The following is an 18,623-nucleotide window of genomic DNA, read 5'->3' as shown; positions in this document are numbered from 1 at the left end:
TCATTATTGCTATCAAAGTGAATGGCATGTACAACAGAGCAGTACATGATCTGTTTATTTGGTTCTAAGAAGAATTTCCTTCACATTTACAAAAACATGACATTTTTTTTACTTTGGACAGTGGGGCACTTTCCAGGCTGTGTGAGGCATCTGCACAGCATTCAGTAGACTTGTGGATAAAACTATGAAGCAGACAGTAAACATGAGAACAGACTCATTCATTATTTCAGTACCATGTAGGCTATGAAAGATACTGTAGAGGGATACCTCAGCGATTTGTTTGAATGGCCATTTCACAAGCCATGTTGACATGGATTAAAACTCAAAGTGTGTATAACATCATATTTACATGCAATTTTGAATATGTACACTGACTGATGGTTTTTTTTTATACCCCTGTCACACTTGGGCTTTATGTAAATTATAATTAAATGTTTGCGTTTAGGAACATGGCTTATTAACATTATTTTCAGTGACCATTACCACACTGCATAAAAACAATTCCAGCTTAACAAAGAGCTAGACAGATGCATTTACAACAAAAAGAATAAAAGAAAGTAATGACAGCAATCTAAACTAAAGAAAACTGAGTGATCACACTAAAGGGATATACTCTGGTGCATTATCTTAAGTCACTATAAATACAAAAATATCACACCAGCATCATCGATACCACTTTAAAGCTGTAAAAGTTAGATGGGCAGGGGCCAAAGCATGAAAGGCCTGTGACTGGTAACTAATGTACAGTGTACTGATAATAAAGCACAGAGAGATCAGCTCACAGAAAGAAAAAGAAGACATTTCTGTTAATAAAAGCTATGTGGATAAATAATCTGTTAATAAGCAAATGAGAACCACAGGTTGCCATACAAGGACACACACACTTTCCAAAGTCAAGAACAGAGGACTATGGCAATGTCACTGGTCAAATATCTAAGAGACAGGTTGACATGTTTCAGTAGCAGGAGGGTCAGGTAACGTGGTGAGAAGGGTCAGGTAACGTGGTTCAGTCAGTTTTAAGAGTTGTAGATCCCTCCTGGAAGACCGTTTAGACGCGAACGCAGCTCCTTCCGGACCTGGGTGACTCTTGCCAGTTTGCGTTTGTATTCCTGAAAAAAAATCCACAACAGAAAATGTTGATCAGAGTTTGAATATCCTAAAGTTTGAATGACTGGCATTGGGATTCATTTTTCAACAGCAATATTTTGGGAACATAGTTCCTAATGTGGCACACACAGAACTCCAAGTAAGGGACTGACATGTACTTAGGAAGTCTGAATCAAAGAATAAATAAAAACAAATAAGATTGGAACTAAGACTTTGGCATCAATGTGGTAACTTTGTACCGTATTGTATTTGGCAGGATGTGATGTTACGCTGGGTTAAAATGTATTAGGTCTAAAATAGGTTAAAAAACACAAGTTCGGATTTTAAGACAAACACTTCCACCAAATGTTGTGCTGTCCATTATAATTAGCCTATTCAGAAAATAAAACCATATCAAACAAAAAATGTTCTTTGAGCTTGTAACATGTTCAACTCTGACCTGAAAAACCACTGAATGGATAATGAGACTTACAAAACACCAAATCACCAGTCACCTCAGGTCCAGGTACTTTTATGAAACAAATGAAAGGTCAGTAAAACAGTTACATGTTATGAATATACTAAAGTAAATACACAGAGATGAGGCCTAAAAGAGTCAAAGAAGGAATGACCAAATGGTTTCATGTAATTCTTACTCATTAAAGATATAGTATACATGAAGTACCACTCAAATGTTTCACCTGTTTGAAGTTCCTGCATTTATTACTATGTGTGTTTGTATATGATTATCAAACAGCTGATATATGTACATGTGTATAAATAACTCTTCTGAGGCCATGGGAGGCTTCAAAGTTTTGTATGAATCACAAACTTCCAAATGAAAAATTACAATGTCTTTTAATAACACATCTTCAAAAGTGGTAAAAAAAAAAAAAATTCTCATCAATGACTGTTTTAAACAGTAGCAGCGATCCTGTGGTCTACCAGAGATCCTAAAAACCTGTCACTTTTCTTAGTTTTGGTTTGACCTGTAATAGTTTTCCTCCATTTGAGCACATCTACATCTACTGAACTGATCTCAGTTATTGTGCAGCTAGTATTTACTTTGTCAACCCTGCAAGACATCAATAGCAGTCACTGACCATCTTTGAAATTTGAACAGTGTATACACCACTAGGAGCTGTAAGTGTTAGGGCAAAATAAAAGCACTCACAAAATCAATTAAATTTTTTTATTGTCAGGTTTTTATTACAAAAGAATTGACTGATTGAAAATACAAATATGAAATACTTTTATCTTCTTGGTATCCTGTGAATAAAGGCTGGACAGTTATTGTCACCACAAAAAAAGTAAAGCTATAAGAAAACAACAAAATCTGTAGTGAAGTTCTTTTAAAAAAAACAAAATGAGGCACTTAAAAATTAAATCTGAGTATGTTGGGTGCTACTTACTTTGTAGGAAGTACATGCTTAGAGGACTAGGCTAAGGAAAACCTTACTTAATGTTGAATGTGAATCTAATTAGGAAACTTTCATTTGTAATGCCCTAACACTAAATGAAATCTGTATCTGGTTCAAATATTAAAACAGTCTGTAGATGCATGTAACATGCTGAAATCCATGAAAAGAAATGTTACTTCAAAATGCGGACAAGGGTTAGCATACAACTACAGAGACAGATGAACACTATGGATGAATAATAATGGCACAAAGGTGAGGTAGACAAGACGTACACAGATAAATCGAAATAAAAAGAGGTTTACGCACTTCAAGTTTCTGCTCGTTCTGGGCCAAGCCGTCCTTCTGGCTTTGCAGGAAGACTGTTAGTGTGCGCGTGAGCTGCCTCCTATCGTCAATCTCTGCTGCCAAACGGCCACTGTAGTCTGCTAGCAGCATGCAGGCCTCCTCCACCAGCCGGGAAAGCCGCTCTCCTGATTCTTTATCTGAATCACAGAAATCAGACAGGAGTGCAGGGGAACATGCTTAAATATAACCACTATCCATATTTTATTTGTTTTTCTAGTTTCAGTGTCCAGTTTCAGGGCACAGCAGTTTGTAGTGTTTCTCTGGTGGGTCGAAGGAAAGGGCTTTTGCAGACTTTCAACGTACAGAAAAAATGGTTCTAAGATTTTAAATGTGTTTTCCTTAGAGGATTTAGTTTTCCAATCAAAGATCAGTTTTAAAAAAATATATTGTTTAGTGATGCACTATTTGATATCTAAGGAATTCACCCATATTGTGTAGTTAACAGTCAACACTGATGTCCATACATGTATGTTTAAGAATTATACATGTATGTATGTATGATTAGGTAGGAGGTGTTCTTTTCATTTATTTGTCTTGTGTCTCTGCATTTGTTTAATTAGTTTGTCCTGCAGTGTTGAGCTTAGCAATAAGTGAAGAACAGATGAGGTTTTGTGCCAAAGTGCAAGAATGGGAGCAAATAAAAACTTACTTTCAACTATACCATGCTGTTAAAATTTCTGGAAAACAAATCATTCAAATGGAACTGAGGCAGGGCAGGTGTTTGTTAGATCAATATGCACCGTCGTCTTTTATGTTAACAGCAACTGCATCCCATGAAGATAATTACTACTAATGAAAAAGCATGTGGCAATGTCTTGTGAATGGACGTGTATATACAAACTGTACACAATAGTGCACTGTGTCCTGCCTCCTACCTGTGATTCTGTGAAGCAGCGACGTGTCCTGCACCTCAGCAGGGAGCGAGGAGATGCGCTGACGCAGCACTGAGTCGCCAGAGGCCGCATTCTCCAGCTCCTGCAGAGCTCGGATTAACTCTGCTGTCTGAGAAACAGGGAGGGCAAGAGGCAGTTGAAGGACATGAGAGAGGCAGAACAACAGGATATGGTAAAGAAACAGCTAAGTATGTGTCAAATATGAGCAACCTTGGAGGCAGCAGGAAAACAAGGCATTACCATATTTTCGGGACTAAAAGTCACACTTTTTTTTTACTCCTCTGGCTTGTAGTGCGATTAATATGGCAAAGGAACTTATATGTGTATATTTACAGTCATTTTGTCAAGTAGTCACTAGCGGTGACTGTGACTCTTGGCACTCTTGACTCAATTGAAGAAAACATTACACCAATAAAAAAGTAATAACGTTTATGTTCTCGCTAAACTTCAACTCCTAGTGTAATAAATGCTGCCCAAAAGAAAGAGCTATACTGCAGACTACAAATGCAGGTCATAAAGTCTGCAGCTGAAATAATGTTTGGAGTGAGTGTCAGCAATCAGACAACCCCAGAGAGGAGGAGGACACGCCACTTCCTCCACCCCGATGTTGGCGCAATTGTTTAACGTTACTTGACACGGATGAAAGAATTTCGTAACACACTTCTGCTTGTTGTAGCCTACGTTCTTCCTAGGCTATTTTATTCTATAATTAGTATAATTAGAAATGCGACTTATACACTGAAGGGAGTTATATATGTTTTTTTTTGTTCAACAAGGCTGTTATTGCTAAAAGCAATTCATATTCAGGCGCGACTTACCGTATGGTGATATTGAGAAGCAATACTGTGTCACCTGAAAATAGTCATATTAGATGACATGTTTGTGGTTAAAAGTATGTGTTAGGACTACAGTGCTTGATTAGGACAGTACCTGTGGGGGCTCAGTTGGGGAGCTTTGGGAGGCAAAGTCTCTATCATCTGGTTGGATCTCCTCATATGACCTCTTCTTAGCCTTCTTCTCTCCATCTAGAATTTACAATAAAAGAGCAGAACTTCAAAAAAAAAAACAAACAAAAAACTGCACGTTGTACAGAACTACTGTGTTCTGGCTCAAACTAAATTGTGCATATTGGATGCAATAAAATTCACTGCAGTTTTATAATTTTACAGTCTCTGTATTTCCACAAACCTGATTAGCCAGTTTAGCTAACAAGCAACAGGCAGACCAAGATAAATAGATAAAATATATTAATCCCCAAAGAGAAATTTAAAAGTTATGAAGAATTATTGATGATCCCGTCTAGTAACTGTATTACTTAGAGCTATGTGCTGCTTTAAAATCCAAAACACACAACGAAAGACAAAGGACTATGTTGATGAGGTTTCAACCTGCGGAAAAGCAGTGTAATTATGAGCCTGTACTTGAACAGGTTAGTGTTGTGCAAACTTACATAGAACTTGTGAGAGCTGATCCAGCAGGTTGTTCTCGTACACAGCTCTCTCCTGCCAGATGGATAAAACCCGACCCAGCTGTTTCTTACAGCCCTCCTCACCCTCTCTGGACAACAATAGAGACCAGGAACTCAACTTATGTGACACAATGCATACAAAAACTGTGTGATGAATTTTCTGAGTGGACCTTTCAATAATATACATATTAAGTTGTTTTAAGGTTTGGAAAGTTCCTATTTAGAAACCATTAGGTATGTTAGTGAAGTTAGTCACAACGGACTTCGTGGTTAAATCATTTTCAGTTGGAGAAATGCGACTTAATGTCTTGAATTGTTATTGTCAAATATAAAAAAACTATCACAATTCAATATATGCAATAAATACTGAGTTCAGCAAGAGCCAGTAAACAGTAAAAATAAACCTCAGTACTAAAAGGCAACACAACAACACATTTTCGTAATGTGGTAACATTTAATCTAACCTGTAAACATGTTTAAATGCATCAATGATGACAGGCGCAAAGTCCTGGGTGAATTCTGGGCCTTTCCTCTTGCTGTTCTGAATGACATCATTGGCCAGGTAAAGAAAGGTCAGCTTGCGTGACACCTGAGCTGCATGAATTCAAACGTACACAAACATTATGGTGAGGCATTACATGACATACAGGATGACAGGCAGGACTGAACGTTAGGCTGCCCAACAGAGTGAAATGTTTTACTGTACAAAACATGTGTTTTAACTATGGACTGGATCTTTGTGCTTGAGATCAGTGCCATGGTGGAGACTGGGTGTCAAAGTTCAGTGTTAATGTACAAACTTACATTAATAGTACCATCTGTAAATTGTCTGTCAATTCTGCCACATGTAGAGCACATACATAGAATTGAATTGAAAGTCTTACTCGTCTGTGCAAGACCGGATGAACAGTAAATAATACTTTTTTTTTTTTTTGTATCTTTTCCTATTAGTAGTATGGCTCTTCTTACACCTCCTAACCACCACTTCAGCTGTTTGTCACCTTATGTTCAGTTGCCAGCTGATGTTCTTGTACTCTCTCCCATCTTTATAATGTGTCATGCTGTGGTTTCTAATTTGAATAGGCAATTCATTGTTAGGCAAAATCGTTTTGCATTTGACACAACCCAGGCCTAAAGTGAAAAAGCAGTGGAGTTCACCGTTTCATTATAACCCTCTTCATGTAGTTAATCGTAATTGAATATCACAGATGAAATCACCTTTGTTGCCCTGAAGTTGTGGATTGGGGCCTGTATTTTTAGTGTAACCTAACCTGTTTGTTTTAATTATACATAAGACCAAATCCATCACACATCAACTAAACATAAAATTATTTTGAACTACTGGACATTTTAGTGATACTGACCGTGGGTGTAGTCAGTGTTGTTGTACACTGTATAGGTCCCAAGGGTTAAGATGTTGTTTCACAAGTAATTTTTACTTCCTTCTCTCTAAAATCACACAGCTACTGTATGTCTTTTCCAGTTAGATATGATTCAGACACACGTACTACATGGCAGTCACATCATATGATCATATATGCCTTCTTATATGTCCTGTTTTTGACAGGTCACAATCAACACTTAGCTAAGCATAAACCTCCAGAGAAATGTGCCATGCTATCCCCATTGCTATTAACACTGCTCTGTTCAGTCTCTGTTCAGACAAGCTCCTAAAATACAATATCCACATGAGATATCATTAGGTTGTTGACTGGCACCCTAAGGACAAATGTGCCAGTATTAGCTACAACTAGAGCAGTGTGTAACATCTATACAATGTACTTTTTTAAACCAATTCCAAAAAACTTCAGAGCACAATTGTGTATTTCTGGTGTCACTGAATCTACTGAAAAATCTTAAACCAGCATTTAAATTTTATTAAGATTAAACCTTTTATTTACAGAAATCAATGGCATGTTAAGGGATCTGTAAATTTTATTTGACACAGTTTGAAAAGCACCTTAACACAAAAATAATGTTATAAAGCCATAGGCCATAAATTTTAGTTACACAGCAGTTAAAGACATTATGTATTCTTTCCGCAGACTTTTAAATAGTGTGACACAGAGGTCGTAATATGTTTATAACTCAATAACATTTATTAGAAAAGAAAATTGTAGTTCTTAGTTTACCACAGTCCAATTCAATACTATTCAGGCTGTGCTTTTAAGTACTACGCCGACTGATGTTACCACATCTTGCAGTCTATTAGTTACAGAGGAAAATGTGAAGCCTCTGGGGCAAGAAACAAATTTTAACTTAAGTATACTTGTTCTGGAGTCTGGAAGAAAATAGGAGCAAAACGATTGAGAAACACTTGGCCCAAATACAGTTTTCTTACATTCCAGTAGAAATCCCAGCAGCAACTAACAGCCTGCGCTAGAATATTTAACTAGTATGAGTAACACAGGCCAACTGCTAACATTTGAGTTTGAGTTACAGATTGTACTAGCTCAGGATGGTCACGCTTCCTGTGACCCACTTAAATATGGCATTCAGTATTCATTAATATATAAATGGACCTGTTCCTATGCCCCTATGACTGCAATGTAGTTTCCAGTAGCAGCAGTGAGTGCCTGAGAACTGCTCTTCCTCTTGTGGTTTAATGAGCATTTCCTCTGGCCTATTTGTACTTTCAACATTTGTATGTTTAAGCTGCATTAACCGATTTCTTCGACACTCAGAGGGCATAAGAATAAACTCTAAACATGTTAATGTACTGTTATAGCATATCTTTTAACCTGCGTGTCTTAACTTTTTTCTCATCCCACTGATGTGAAGCTACACTTGTAGTAATTTGGAGTAGTGATTCTGCTCTATTTAGGTTTCCACTATCTCCTGTGATCAATAAGTCACTTTTTAAGCTGCTAGATGCTAATTACTAACTTCCACTTGGTGATGGACTAGTATCATTTTGTGGGTTTGTCTCAGCTTTTTCATTGAAAACAGCTGCTTGTTGCTGCTGAAATCGAGGCTGATGACATTGGTATTAGGGGGCAAAGACAAAAACAAAACAATGAGTTGAAAGAAGCTAAAAAGGAATTCAAAACAAAGAGCAGCTGATAATTCACTGCTGATTCAACACTACCCCACAACATTACACCTCTCACATTACACAAAACCAGTAACTCAGATGTTAAACTTCGAATTTGTGCAGCTCTAAGTGAATCAGCATGACGGGTATCCTGCAATGAGGAGGTCGACTTGAGCAGATTTACATGATGCGACTGCTCCTCGTTTGCAAGGCTAACATAATGCACAAATGTATAAAGTCACAGCATCAACAGCGGAGTGAGTTAGTTAGTCTTAACACGGCTAACAAAAACAAACTAGCATTGGACAGACAGCGTGGTTACATGCTAAGGCTACAAATAATGCTCATGAGTCAGAGCCTCTTAAACTGCGGTCAATACAAAGCTGCTTAGCCTTAGCAGTTAGCCCACGGTGCTAACACAGTCTAATAACGTTAATGTTTGCTAAAAAAAAAAAAAAAAAAAAAGTATAAAATTTACAGGAAGGCTTTAGCCAGAGCTAGCCAGCTCCTGCAGCTGAATGCTAGCTCCACCTAACTTGTTCGTGACTTGTAAAACATGGTAGCGGTCTTTATTATCACAGGGATCAAGCTAAGTTAGCTCAAGTCAAACTTACCTTTTTTCAGTTCGTTGAACCAAACATTGACAATAGTCTTCGAGTGTTTTCTGTGATGAATGAGCCACAACGATAACGTCTGCACACTTTGCTGGGAGTTGCTGAGCTCGGATAGTTTCTTTTCTAAAGCCGCCTCAGAGAAAGCTGACATCTCGGCGAGACCGGGGCAGTTCGTGACGCTGGGAGAGGCAGCTCTAAGGTTTCTCCCAGATGTGTTATCTACTACAGGTCACCCAGTCACCGTCACGCTTTTAGCCATGCAATTTAAAAGGTATGCGCCACCTTCCCTGCAGTAAACACTGGTTATGCTATGTGGCTACCGCCGCTGCCTCCGTAGTGTTAAAGGGTCGCTGGCTTTGCTTAAGAACTACAGGAGCCTGCAGGAAGTGCTTCCGCACTACAGCTATGTTGCGTTCACGTCACATGGAAATCACATTAGTGTTTATCCGTCTACATGTTTGAGCGTAATTGAAGACACGTTGTCTCTGCAAAAATTAAATGAAATAATAGTGTTTGTTTGTTATAGACTTATTGCTTTGCATTGCAATCGGGTCAAGTCCCCTTTGAGGACAATAGTCTTTGCTCAATTTGAGATTTTACAGACATATACTCCGAAGCTCAAAGCTTTTCTACAGCTCACTTTAACTCTTTTATTACAGTCCTCTATTTTACACTTTAATGTTCATAATCAACATCCTTGTTCCCCTTAATTTATCTTATAATGCATAAAGAAATCACTCGTGCTCAATGGCTATAAGGAAAGAGGACACAACCTCTTTAAACGATAAGACATTTATAAAACTGATGTGTTAAGCATAACAGAGTATTTGCGTTATAACCACAGGTGCTACCTTTAACAAACATGTTATGTACTCTTACGTATTTAAACGGTGAATGATTCAGCTCTTAAGTAATTTTGCAAATCTTGTTTATATCAATCATAAATTGTAAATTGTACTACTTATTTTCTTAGCAAATGATGATAGATCATTGGTGGTAGTAAATCAACCTTTTATTGAGCTGCATTTAAGTACACTTACATTGGTCATGTTATGTCAGAATCTTCTAGTGAGGTATCAGTGTTTATAATTCCCCAAGGGAAGACTAGAAGACATAGCCTGTGTGCCATACTGAGCCATATTTGAGCCAAGGGTTATACTTCATAGTCAAAATAAATATTCTACACTCACTGGCACAGGCGAGACATACATTTATATATATAGTTATAGTGGCATAATGGCTCAAACAGAAACAGAAAATTAGTTTTCAGCGTAAACATATTTAGTGAAAAACAAAATCAAATCTCTAAGTACAATTTATTCATAACTGAAAAAGCCAGCTCCTATAAAAAGTTTAACACTACATGTATGGCTAAGATACATGCATCATCTTGAAATATATGAACAAATTCAGCTACTTTTCACTTTAAATTATCTCTCCAGTTCAGCTTGCATGGCTTTAGTCACAATTTTATAATTCTTAAATAAGAAAAACATGGCATCATTAATTTGAAATGAAAAAAAAGAAATAACTTTTGTGTTTATGCAACACCTACACATTCATTAAACAATATTTCCAAGCACATCCAAAATAATATGTTGATATCTATGCTTAATTCAGCTGAACGGTTGGATCCGTTTTTAACAAAAAGAAATGATCCCTGAAATATTCGGTCATATAAAACGTTGAAATCACGTAGAAACGTGGTGTCTGTAAGGTGTGGCAACATATGGAGAATTAAAATTGTGATGTGCACTCGTACGTGGAGCTGTTCCCTCATCACTTCCTGACATCAGTAATCCTGACAAACCATTGGCTCTGAAATTAAGATCAGATTGGGTTCCATAATGTACACCTTGCCCATGTGGGATAAAAGCATTTGACTGAGACGTATCCCTACCAAAATGATGACTGACTGGATGAGAAAAGAGTTGGGTTGTCCTAGATACTGTATTGTAATTGGGATCAGACCTCACCCCATAGCCTACTTGGATGGCTTGATAGGTCATACCTGGTGGCATATAACTTTGTGGAGCAGTGTGGGCATGGCCTACTGTGAACTCCATGTATGTCTGCAGTTGTCTCTGTTCAGTCTCAAGAAACTGTGCTCTAGGATCTAATGCAGGGCTGCCACTTTGAGGAATGAAACCTCCAAAGTGATATTGCATGTTGATCCTAGCAGAATCCAAACGTGAAACAGATTCACCAGACAAACCATATTGTCCTACACTGCTCGTCATAAGACTTGTACAATCTTGTGCTACATTGGACTGCTGCTGATCAGGATGTTGAGTCATACCCGAGTTCATCTCTTTCTGCCCTTCTTCCCTTGAAACCTCCGCTCTTATGTCAAGCTTACTTTGCAATGCTGGACTGTACCACCCTTCAGTGTAACCCTCCCCATATCCAAAGGAAGGGTTATAATATGACAAGTGTTGTGAGTGGGACACAGCATGCATCGGCCCCTCATATTGTGCCTGTAAGCCTTGATTTGTCAGCTCTTTATTAAAGTTGTTACATAATTCTTCTTGAGACCCATGTGGTCTGTTGTAGTTCCTTTCGCCCTTTTGGAATTTTGTCCCAGTATCTTCAGACTGGTTGAAGTACTTATTTTTAGAGAGATAACCATCCACCTCATGAAACACAGCGACGGTCGAGTTTCCTTCTGGTATTATGTATTGATCAGTATCTGCATCTTCACTGTAGAGGTCTTGCTGAAGTTGTGGGGTTGTGCGCACTGAGGTGTGGTCAGCATGGTTAACTGTAAATGGTCTAGCTTCACAGAGCAACTCACAGCCCTCTGTCTGAGACTCAGGTGAGAGGGGAGTGGATGAAGGCAAGTATCCAGGTAACACAGGAAGGCTGTCCTTGCTGAAAGATGTTCTCTCCACCAGAACTGGACCTTTGGTAAGAGGCAGGCTCACCTTGAACACTGTATTAGTAATTTTTGTCATCTTCCTCTTTGCTCTCCTTCGTGCCTGTTTTGACAGCACTTTAGCATGTTTCTTTGACATCCATTGAACTGAGGTCTTGTCCACATTTGACCCTTAAAGAAAAAGTGTAAATCAGACATTCTGAGGTTAAAAGGCAACCACAAATTACAAAAGTGTTCAAAAATAAATAAATAAATATTTTGGTATTGCAACCAGAGACACACACCTTTGACAGGTATTTTCTTTTTTTGGATGCTAGTATGTGTCGAACCATTACAGAGCTTATTTATGCCTGGAAAAGATGACAATATAGGTTGTATACAAATAAAATACAAGTCTTTGCATTTAAAACTGCACATTGTTGAACACTAGAAAATTAGGAGTTAAGGAGCACAAAGAGAATAAATGAAGATTTAAAAAAAAGGAGAATAACAATAAAAAAGAAAAAAAAAATACATATAATCAACAAATATGGTATTAAACTTGTGATCAAAGTTTTGAAAAAGTTGGATATTAAAAGAATTTTACATTTCTCTATCAAGAAAAACAGAAGCTGTACCACATTAGACAGTGATGGTTACTGCGTGTATTATTGTTTACAGCCACCTGTAAAGACTGGCAGGGCCCAATGTTTCAGACTTGTTGAATAGAGTTAAAAAATATATACTTACATCACAAGTCAATCCTCAAGAGAGTTGGGGTTAAAGAGGTGAATGGTTTATGGCCAAATAAAAAACAGCATCTGTACTTACACCAGTGGTAACTTTTGCCAGTCAGCTGATTACACAGGGATTCTGGTGCATTTACCACCTGGGAGCATAAAATGTTTGAACACTGATCAACACATGTGAACAAGTCATGACCTTCCTGGTAGAGGACATAACAGTTTTCAACACCTGCAATGAGCAAGGTGGGATTTTCTTTGCATAAAAGTAAATATGATACCTTCAGCTCTCCTCTTCCTTCCTCTTGCTCCACCTTCTTGGCCAGTGACTGGAGAAACTGACAGTTATTGGTATCTGCCATCATTGGCCCGACCTGCTCAGGATGAGTTTCCATCTACAAACATACATTTTCAGTGAACTTAAGCATTACTGTCCTCTACAGTCTTTGGATGCATAACGGTGAAGAATCTATGTTCTGGCTCATTTTATTTTGTAATAAATAATCAATATAAAATAAACTCACCAGGTAGTTGATGAGATGGGAAGAGCCAGTAAGGTGATCAACGATGTCCATCTTGTTTAATCTGATACGGCAGCAGTGGCATAAAAAACAGTACGTACGCCCGTTTTCACTTTTACACTCAATCACACGGACAAGACCTGTTATAGACATGTAAAAGCATTGTTTTAAAGCAAAAGGCTTAATTACTTAAAAAAAAAAAACTGATGAGAAGCACTGACTATTATTGATAATGATTCAAGGATGGCCAGGATTTTGTAAATCTATGAGCACAACTTACATGTGTACTTTAAAATACAACTTTCTGTGATTCTAGCACCTTTTGTTGCTACTCTTGATCTGTGCTCACCAATAAGAGGCTTGGCTCCTGTGTAGCCATCAAGATGGTTTTTGCGGAAAGAGAGTTCAGGTGATATGTGTTTTTTGTCTGACCATGATGATGAGATGTTTTTTAGCCAGCCTTCTGACTTGATAGGAGGCGCTACAGATGACTGTGACAGAGGCGGAGGCTTGTTAGTCTGCGTGGGGGTACTAAATGATATCACGTCAGCCTTGATGGATTTCTCAGACCACCTCTGCTGGTTTTGGGAAAGCAATACAATCCTGTGTGATTGGGGAGAAGAATGCTCCAGCTGCAGGGGTGTACACTCCTCAGGTTCACCTTCCCCCAGCCCATCTCTTAAGGAATTTATCAGAGTTATTGCTGTGGCGTTAAAAGGAGAAATATCAAAATTGAATTTAAAAAAAGAGAAATGTACATATGAATGGTGACAGAAATACGAAATGAGAAGAGCAAGGACTGAAAGGGTAGACACAGAACTTGAGAACCAATGTTCTAAACAAGTGAACAGTAACTAACCGTCATTCCCATTGTATGATGCCATCTTCTGGTACATAGCGTCGTCAACCTCTAACAACTTGACATTGAGGTGCAAAAAGCTATGAGTTCTCATAAGCAGGACACTCGTGTTTGCAACTATCCAGACATATTTAGTTAAAATAACATACCTGGACCTCTCCAGGTCCCTCTTTTCTCTCAAGTAATTTGGCTATGTCCATCAGTGGCCGGGCCAGCTTAGACAGGTCAGAGTTCTCCTTCCATTCAGACACTAACTGGGAGTACCAGGTTTTCTGTCAACACACACTGTTTGTTAATAACGTACAATCCAAAGCAGCACACAAACCTGCCATCAAGACCGCTTACAGTACTACTTACAATGTAGTTGTATCTATGGAGGCTTCCCGTAATGTGGTTCCATATGTCAGTTTTACTAAGTCGACAAACACACACCTCACATAGGTACAATATTTCCCTTTTGTATGTACCTGCTCTCATACATTCTATAATGCTGCCCAGACCTGAATGTGCATAAAAAAAAACAACAAATGATTCCAACACACACAGTACACACAAACTGCTTACACACAATGGAGGGGTTTGCTGCTACAGACCAATAATGGGTTGTAGTCTGTTCTTGTTGTTCAGGTACAACTTCAGAGACTCAAACAGCTTGCTTCTGCAAGAAACTCCTACAAACAGAGAATGCATCAGACAAACATACCGACAGAAAAGGCATGGTTATTTAGAATCAGTATAGAGTGATTCTCAATGTGCCCTGCATTCACAATATACACATATATGTAAAATAAAAAGAAATGCAAGTAAAAAATAAAATAATAGAAATGGTCTAAACAGGACAGCCCACATGCAGAGAGCAAAAGACATACCTGTTTGTGCCTCAACCGCCTGCATGCTGCAGTTATAGACTCACCACCTGCACATAGTTGAAATTGGAGCTTAAATCATTAAGATTCATTTCAAAGTATGCTTTATATGGAAACAATAAGTGTGTATGAACCAGTCATGTTGAGTATGTGACCTCTGTCCTGGGACAGATACGGTCAGGGCCTCACTCCAACACTTTTCTCCACCTCACTTAAACTGAAGGAAATAACCTTTCTAATTAAGCATAACAGTTGATGGCATTATGTATCTTATCAATCAAAATTAGGGATGCACTGATTACTTGAATAAATCGATGAATTCAATTACAAGAAATCGTCGAGGCATTTGGGATTCAAACACAGCGCAATGCAGCCCTGATCAAAATCACAACACATCCATCCATCCATCCATTTTCTATACCCGTTTTTCCTGAATCAGGGTCACGGGGATCTGCTGGAGCCTATGCCAGCTCTCTCTCGGGTGGAAGGCACTATGAGTATCACACATACAATAGTTTCTTTTTTACTAAGCCTTTATATTGAGCTCTTTGATACTGAGATATTGATGAAGTGTGGTGCACTATCGAAACTGAGCTCTTCGAGTAAAAGAGTGAACTGGAAAAGTCTTACTTCCTGATTCTTTTTTTTAAGTAATCAAATAGACTGGGAAAACAATCTTCTATCATCACCATTATTATAGGTGTAAAAATGGTTTTAAAATAGTTTCAATTTGCAGAATATTTTTGAAAGGAAATTCAACATGATACTCTGACTTTGCATGATCAAACCAATATATAATTATTACATGAACTACCATAATGGTACAATTGTTAGCTGATACAAATGTTATCTTTCAGGGTCTGCACCTTATCTTATTACTCAGATGACTGATGAATCCTAATATCGAAATCTTCTAATATTATAAGTCATAGAAATATTGAGGGCGTTGACTGAATATGTATGTTTGATTGTGTGTCTAATCCTACATGCATTTAGACATTAGATTCTCCTTATTTTTAAATAAAATAACCAGCACAACACTGGAAACTGTGGCTCTGGATTAAAAACTGTAACCACCAGATGGCGCTGAGATATAATGATGATGAGGATGATGGTCATGATGATTTTTATTATTACCATCAAACTGGAAACAGGTCAATGGTATGAACAATGGGATTTCTTATATATTTGATCTAATTAAATTACAATCACTAGATGCAGAGCCAGTTGACTCCCTGTCATTTAATTAGGCAGCTACTGTGACTCTCTCCTATTGTTTCAATGCCACAGACTTAGTTACACACCCTTAACCCTAAGTTAAAGTGTAAGTAAACCCCTAGAGTACTTTGTTTTTAGCTCACAACCACCGTATATGAGAATTTGTCATCCACACTCCGTCTTCCTTTTAGACCCATGCCACCTTCATTGGTATTTTTCAAAAATTATGCCGTGGACGGAGGTTTAACTAGTTAACGAGTTTCTCCTTAACTATACAAGGTCGGCACTAAAAAGTTTGCGTTACCGTGACATTACCGTGTATTTCTATAATATTAAGGATAATACAACAGCACCTTAGCACCGTAAAAAAAATAAGTGTCACGCACACAAACACCGTTAATCTAATGAACATCGCATGTTAAGAAGACACACATTTTCAAACATAAACTGGTTCAATTTATCGCAAAACGACACCTGCGAGACACGAGAGATTAAGGTTGATTTTTACATTATAACGTCCCCCATGAGACGTTTTTAACGTGGTTCTTAAGTATCTGATATGGAGGCAGCGTTGGGGGAGAAATAGTTAATAAACCTTAGTCAGCTTAGCTAAAAGTCAATCGTAACGTTGGTTGTTGTCTTTGCTAAACTAAAGCCACCACACTAACAGCTGTAAATGTAAAAAACGTTACTGACACTAATTCATGCAGTGGGCTGAAAAGTATAACTTTACGGTTATTCACCACAACTGAACGAAGCAAACATTTCTTTTAATTTGGTAACAGGATAACGTCAGAGAGCTTCCGATTAAAACGGTACGTTAGTTAGTTATTAACGTTATTTAAACTTACCGTCACAAAGATGACGTCCGTCTTTGTTGCTAAACCGAGGTAATCCGTGCGAGTCACACGTGCTACGGTGAAATCCGTGAAGTTGTATCGGGAACTTGGAGGTAAAGATGCGCCCGCAAGTTTGCGTGAAGTCAGTAGCAACAAACTCACCACTTCCTGTCTCGTTGTTACAGAAAGGATTCGCGTGGGCTGGCACGTTACGCTTCCCCTTTGACCAATCAGAGCAATTTCCCTCACAAGTGGGCGGGGTCGTGCAGTCGCATCTGTGAGGACCAATTTCAGATTTAAACCATGTTGTCAGGACATATTTGCCCTATGGGGACATTTTTAAGGACCTTTAGCTTCGAGTTAGATATTTACTTGTGTTGCTGATGGCTGTGGTGATACTACTGGCTTCATAATGCTGTTTAGGATCTAATAATGTCCAATAAAGTGCAGTATTGTGAAAGGTAATTTAAATAAATTTCCTTTATTGGAATTAGCAGAGGAAGCTCATTTTGGTCTCAAAGAGAATTTAATTGAAATTCCAAAGCTTGTACAAGGACCCACTTCCTGGTCAGAAAATCGCAGTCTGCAAGCAGTTAGCTGCAACCAACTTCACAGGAAGAGGGATGCAAAACAAAGGAAAACATAACATTATATATTAGCCAAAAATCACATTTCATTGGTTAACTACAGGTGGGGAGGGTTCTGGTTTAGACTTTAACCTTCCCTTGTTGGTGCACTGAGCTGGTCCCAGCCCCTGGGCACTGTACCATCCTCCTCTTCTTATTTTCATATGCACAATACAACTGCATCCTTCTACACAAACAACTCCTTATATGGTAACTCACCCTTGATATCTGTTTCTCATCCCTGGTTGACCAGTTTCACCTTGCCTCTCCCTCAGCAACAAAGTGTCATATAGGCCTGTTCTCCCTGCAGACAGATCCTAACTCCCAGATTGTATTGTTCCTTCATACTGTGGAAACAATTCTTGTGACTTTCTCTCCCTATGACCTTTTCCTGCACATCTCTAGCAAGTATATGTTAATAGTAACAAAGTTAAATGGTTAACCAAGCATCAAGTCATTTACATTATTTCCATGGCATTCTATAGCATTGCACAACACACATGTAAGCATAACATTTCTTTGTTAATTATTCTCCCAAAATCATCCATCAAAACATTCACATTAATATTCAGTAGTATTAAACATTCACATTAGTATCCTCAAGGCACTCTTTATCATTATTTTCCCAACATTTTCCAATAATGTAAACATCCCTTTAAATAGATATCATATTCAGATGATGGTTTGTTTCTGATTTTTAATTTACTCACAAAATCAAACAGTGGGCAGTAAAGTAGCTGATTATACTAAAAGCTAATTATATTCACAAAGGCTGTAATATTAACACTTTCCTTTATTTAAGCAGTGTTAGAGAAATTTAAAAAATGTTTTACCCTCAGCTAATTAGGAATTTACCTAACAAGCAGTCTGGTGTTAATGCTTACAGTTTGGTAAAGATTCATCATGAACAGGACTCCATCATTAACAGGACTATAGGGAGTATCTAAATCCCAAGTTCACTAGTTAACTATATGTGGAGAAATTTAATCTCCTGGATTGCCTAGCAGCCATAGAGAAATGTAATGAAGACATTTGAGGGCTCTGGTTTGAATGCTCATGCAAATATATTCATTTTGGTTGTGCCTATACTGGGCTGACTCTGTTAATGAGAGCTATGAAAACAGTTGTTGAGAGGAGTGTAGTGGGGTCGGGGGAGGAGTAGTGGAAGGGGGGAAAGAATGTCTGGGATGTGTTGTTTCAAAGTCAGGTTTTCAGGCTGGGGGCAACCTCCTCCAC

General features: G+C 38.2%; 2 protein-coding genes across 2 annotated transcripts; both read right to left on the bottom strand.

Annotated features, from left to right (window-relative positions):
• Positions 1-39: 39 nt before the first annotated feature.
• On the bottom strand, positions 40-9,248 carry LOC113126775 (regulation of nuclear pre-mRNA domain-containing protein 1A). The gene is made up of 7 exons (XM_026300906.1): positions 8,862-9,248; positions 5,678-5,807; positions 5,196-5,302; positions 4,676-4,770; positions 3,728-3,854; positions 2,814-2,989; positions 40-1,109 (listed from the first exon to the last, which is right to left on the bottom strand). Exons 1-7 carry the CDS (start codon positions 9,010-9,012, stop codon positions 1,017-1,019), a joined length of 879 nt encoding a protein of 292 aa, XP_026156691.1. The 5' UTR covers positions 9,013-9,248; the 3' UTR covers positions 40-1,016.
• Positions 9,249-9,851: 603 nt separating this feature from the next.
• LOC113126417 (uncharacterized) lies at positions 9,852-16,931 on the bottom strand. The gene is made up of 12 exons (XM_026300416.1): positions 16,774-16,931; positions 14,708-14,754; positions 14,432-14,509; positions 14,196-14,338; positions 13,988-14,110; positions 13,839-13,896; positions 13,329-13,682; positions 12,983-13,119; positions 12,740-12,853; positions 12,547-12,604; positions 12,021-12,086; positions 9,852-11,907 (listed from the first exon to the last, which is right to left on the bottom strand). Exons 2-12 carry the CDS (start codon positions 14,730-14,732, stop codon positions 10,553-10,555), a joined length of 2,511 nt encoding a protein of 836 aa, XP_026156201.1. The 5' UTR covers positions 14,733-14,754; positions 16,774-16,931; the 3' UTR covers positions 9,852-10,552.
• Between the last annotated feature and the right edge of the window lie 1,692 nt (positions 16,932-18,623).

The sequence above is a fragment of the Mastacembelus armatus genome, chromosome 11, assembly GCF_900324485.2.
Source record: "Mastacembelus armatus chromosome 11, fMasArm1.2, whole genome shotgun sequence".
NCBI classification, from domain to species: Eukaryota; Metazoa; Chordata; class Actinopteri; order Synbranchiformes; family Mastacembelidae; genus Mastacembelus; species Mastacembelus armatus.
The sequence above is the reverse complement of the archived record's forward strand: the minus strand, read 5'-3'. Positions and strand labels throughout refer to the sequence as shown.

Bases quoted from the DNA above. Each gene is read 5' to 3' on its own strand.
- LOC113126417 (XM_026300416.1), bottom strand. From the start codon at position 14,732: ATGCAGGCGGTTGAGGCACAAACAG. The intron at 14,510-14,707 runs GTATGTCTTTTG...CTCTGTTTGTAG, and splicing joins GGCGGTTGAGGCACAAACAG to GAGTTTCTTGCAGAAGCAAG. The intron at 11,908-12,020 runs GTGTGTGTCTCT...TTTTTCTTTAAG, and splicing joins AAAGAAAATACCTGTCAAAG to GGTCAAATGTGGACAAGACC.
- LOC113126775 (XM_026300906.1), bottom strand. From the start codon at position 9,012: ATGTCAGCTTTCTCTGAGGCGGCTTTAGAAAAGAAACTATCCGAGCTC. The intron at 5,808-8,861 runs GTAAGTTTGACT...GAATTCATGCAG, and splicing joins GTTCAACGAACTGAAAAAAG to CTCAGGTGTCACGCAAGCTG. The intron at 3,855-4,675 runs GTACTGTCCTAA...CCTGTTTCTCAG, and splicing joins CCCCAACTGAGCCCCCACAG to ACAGCAGAGTTAATCCGAGC.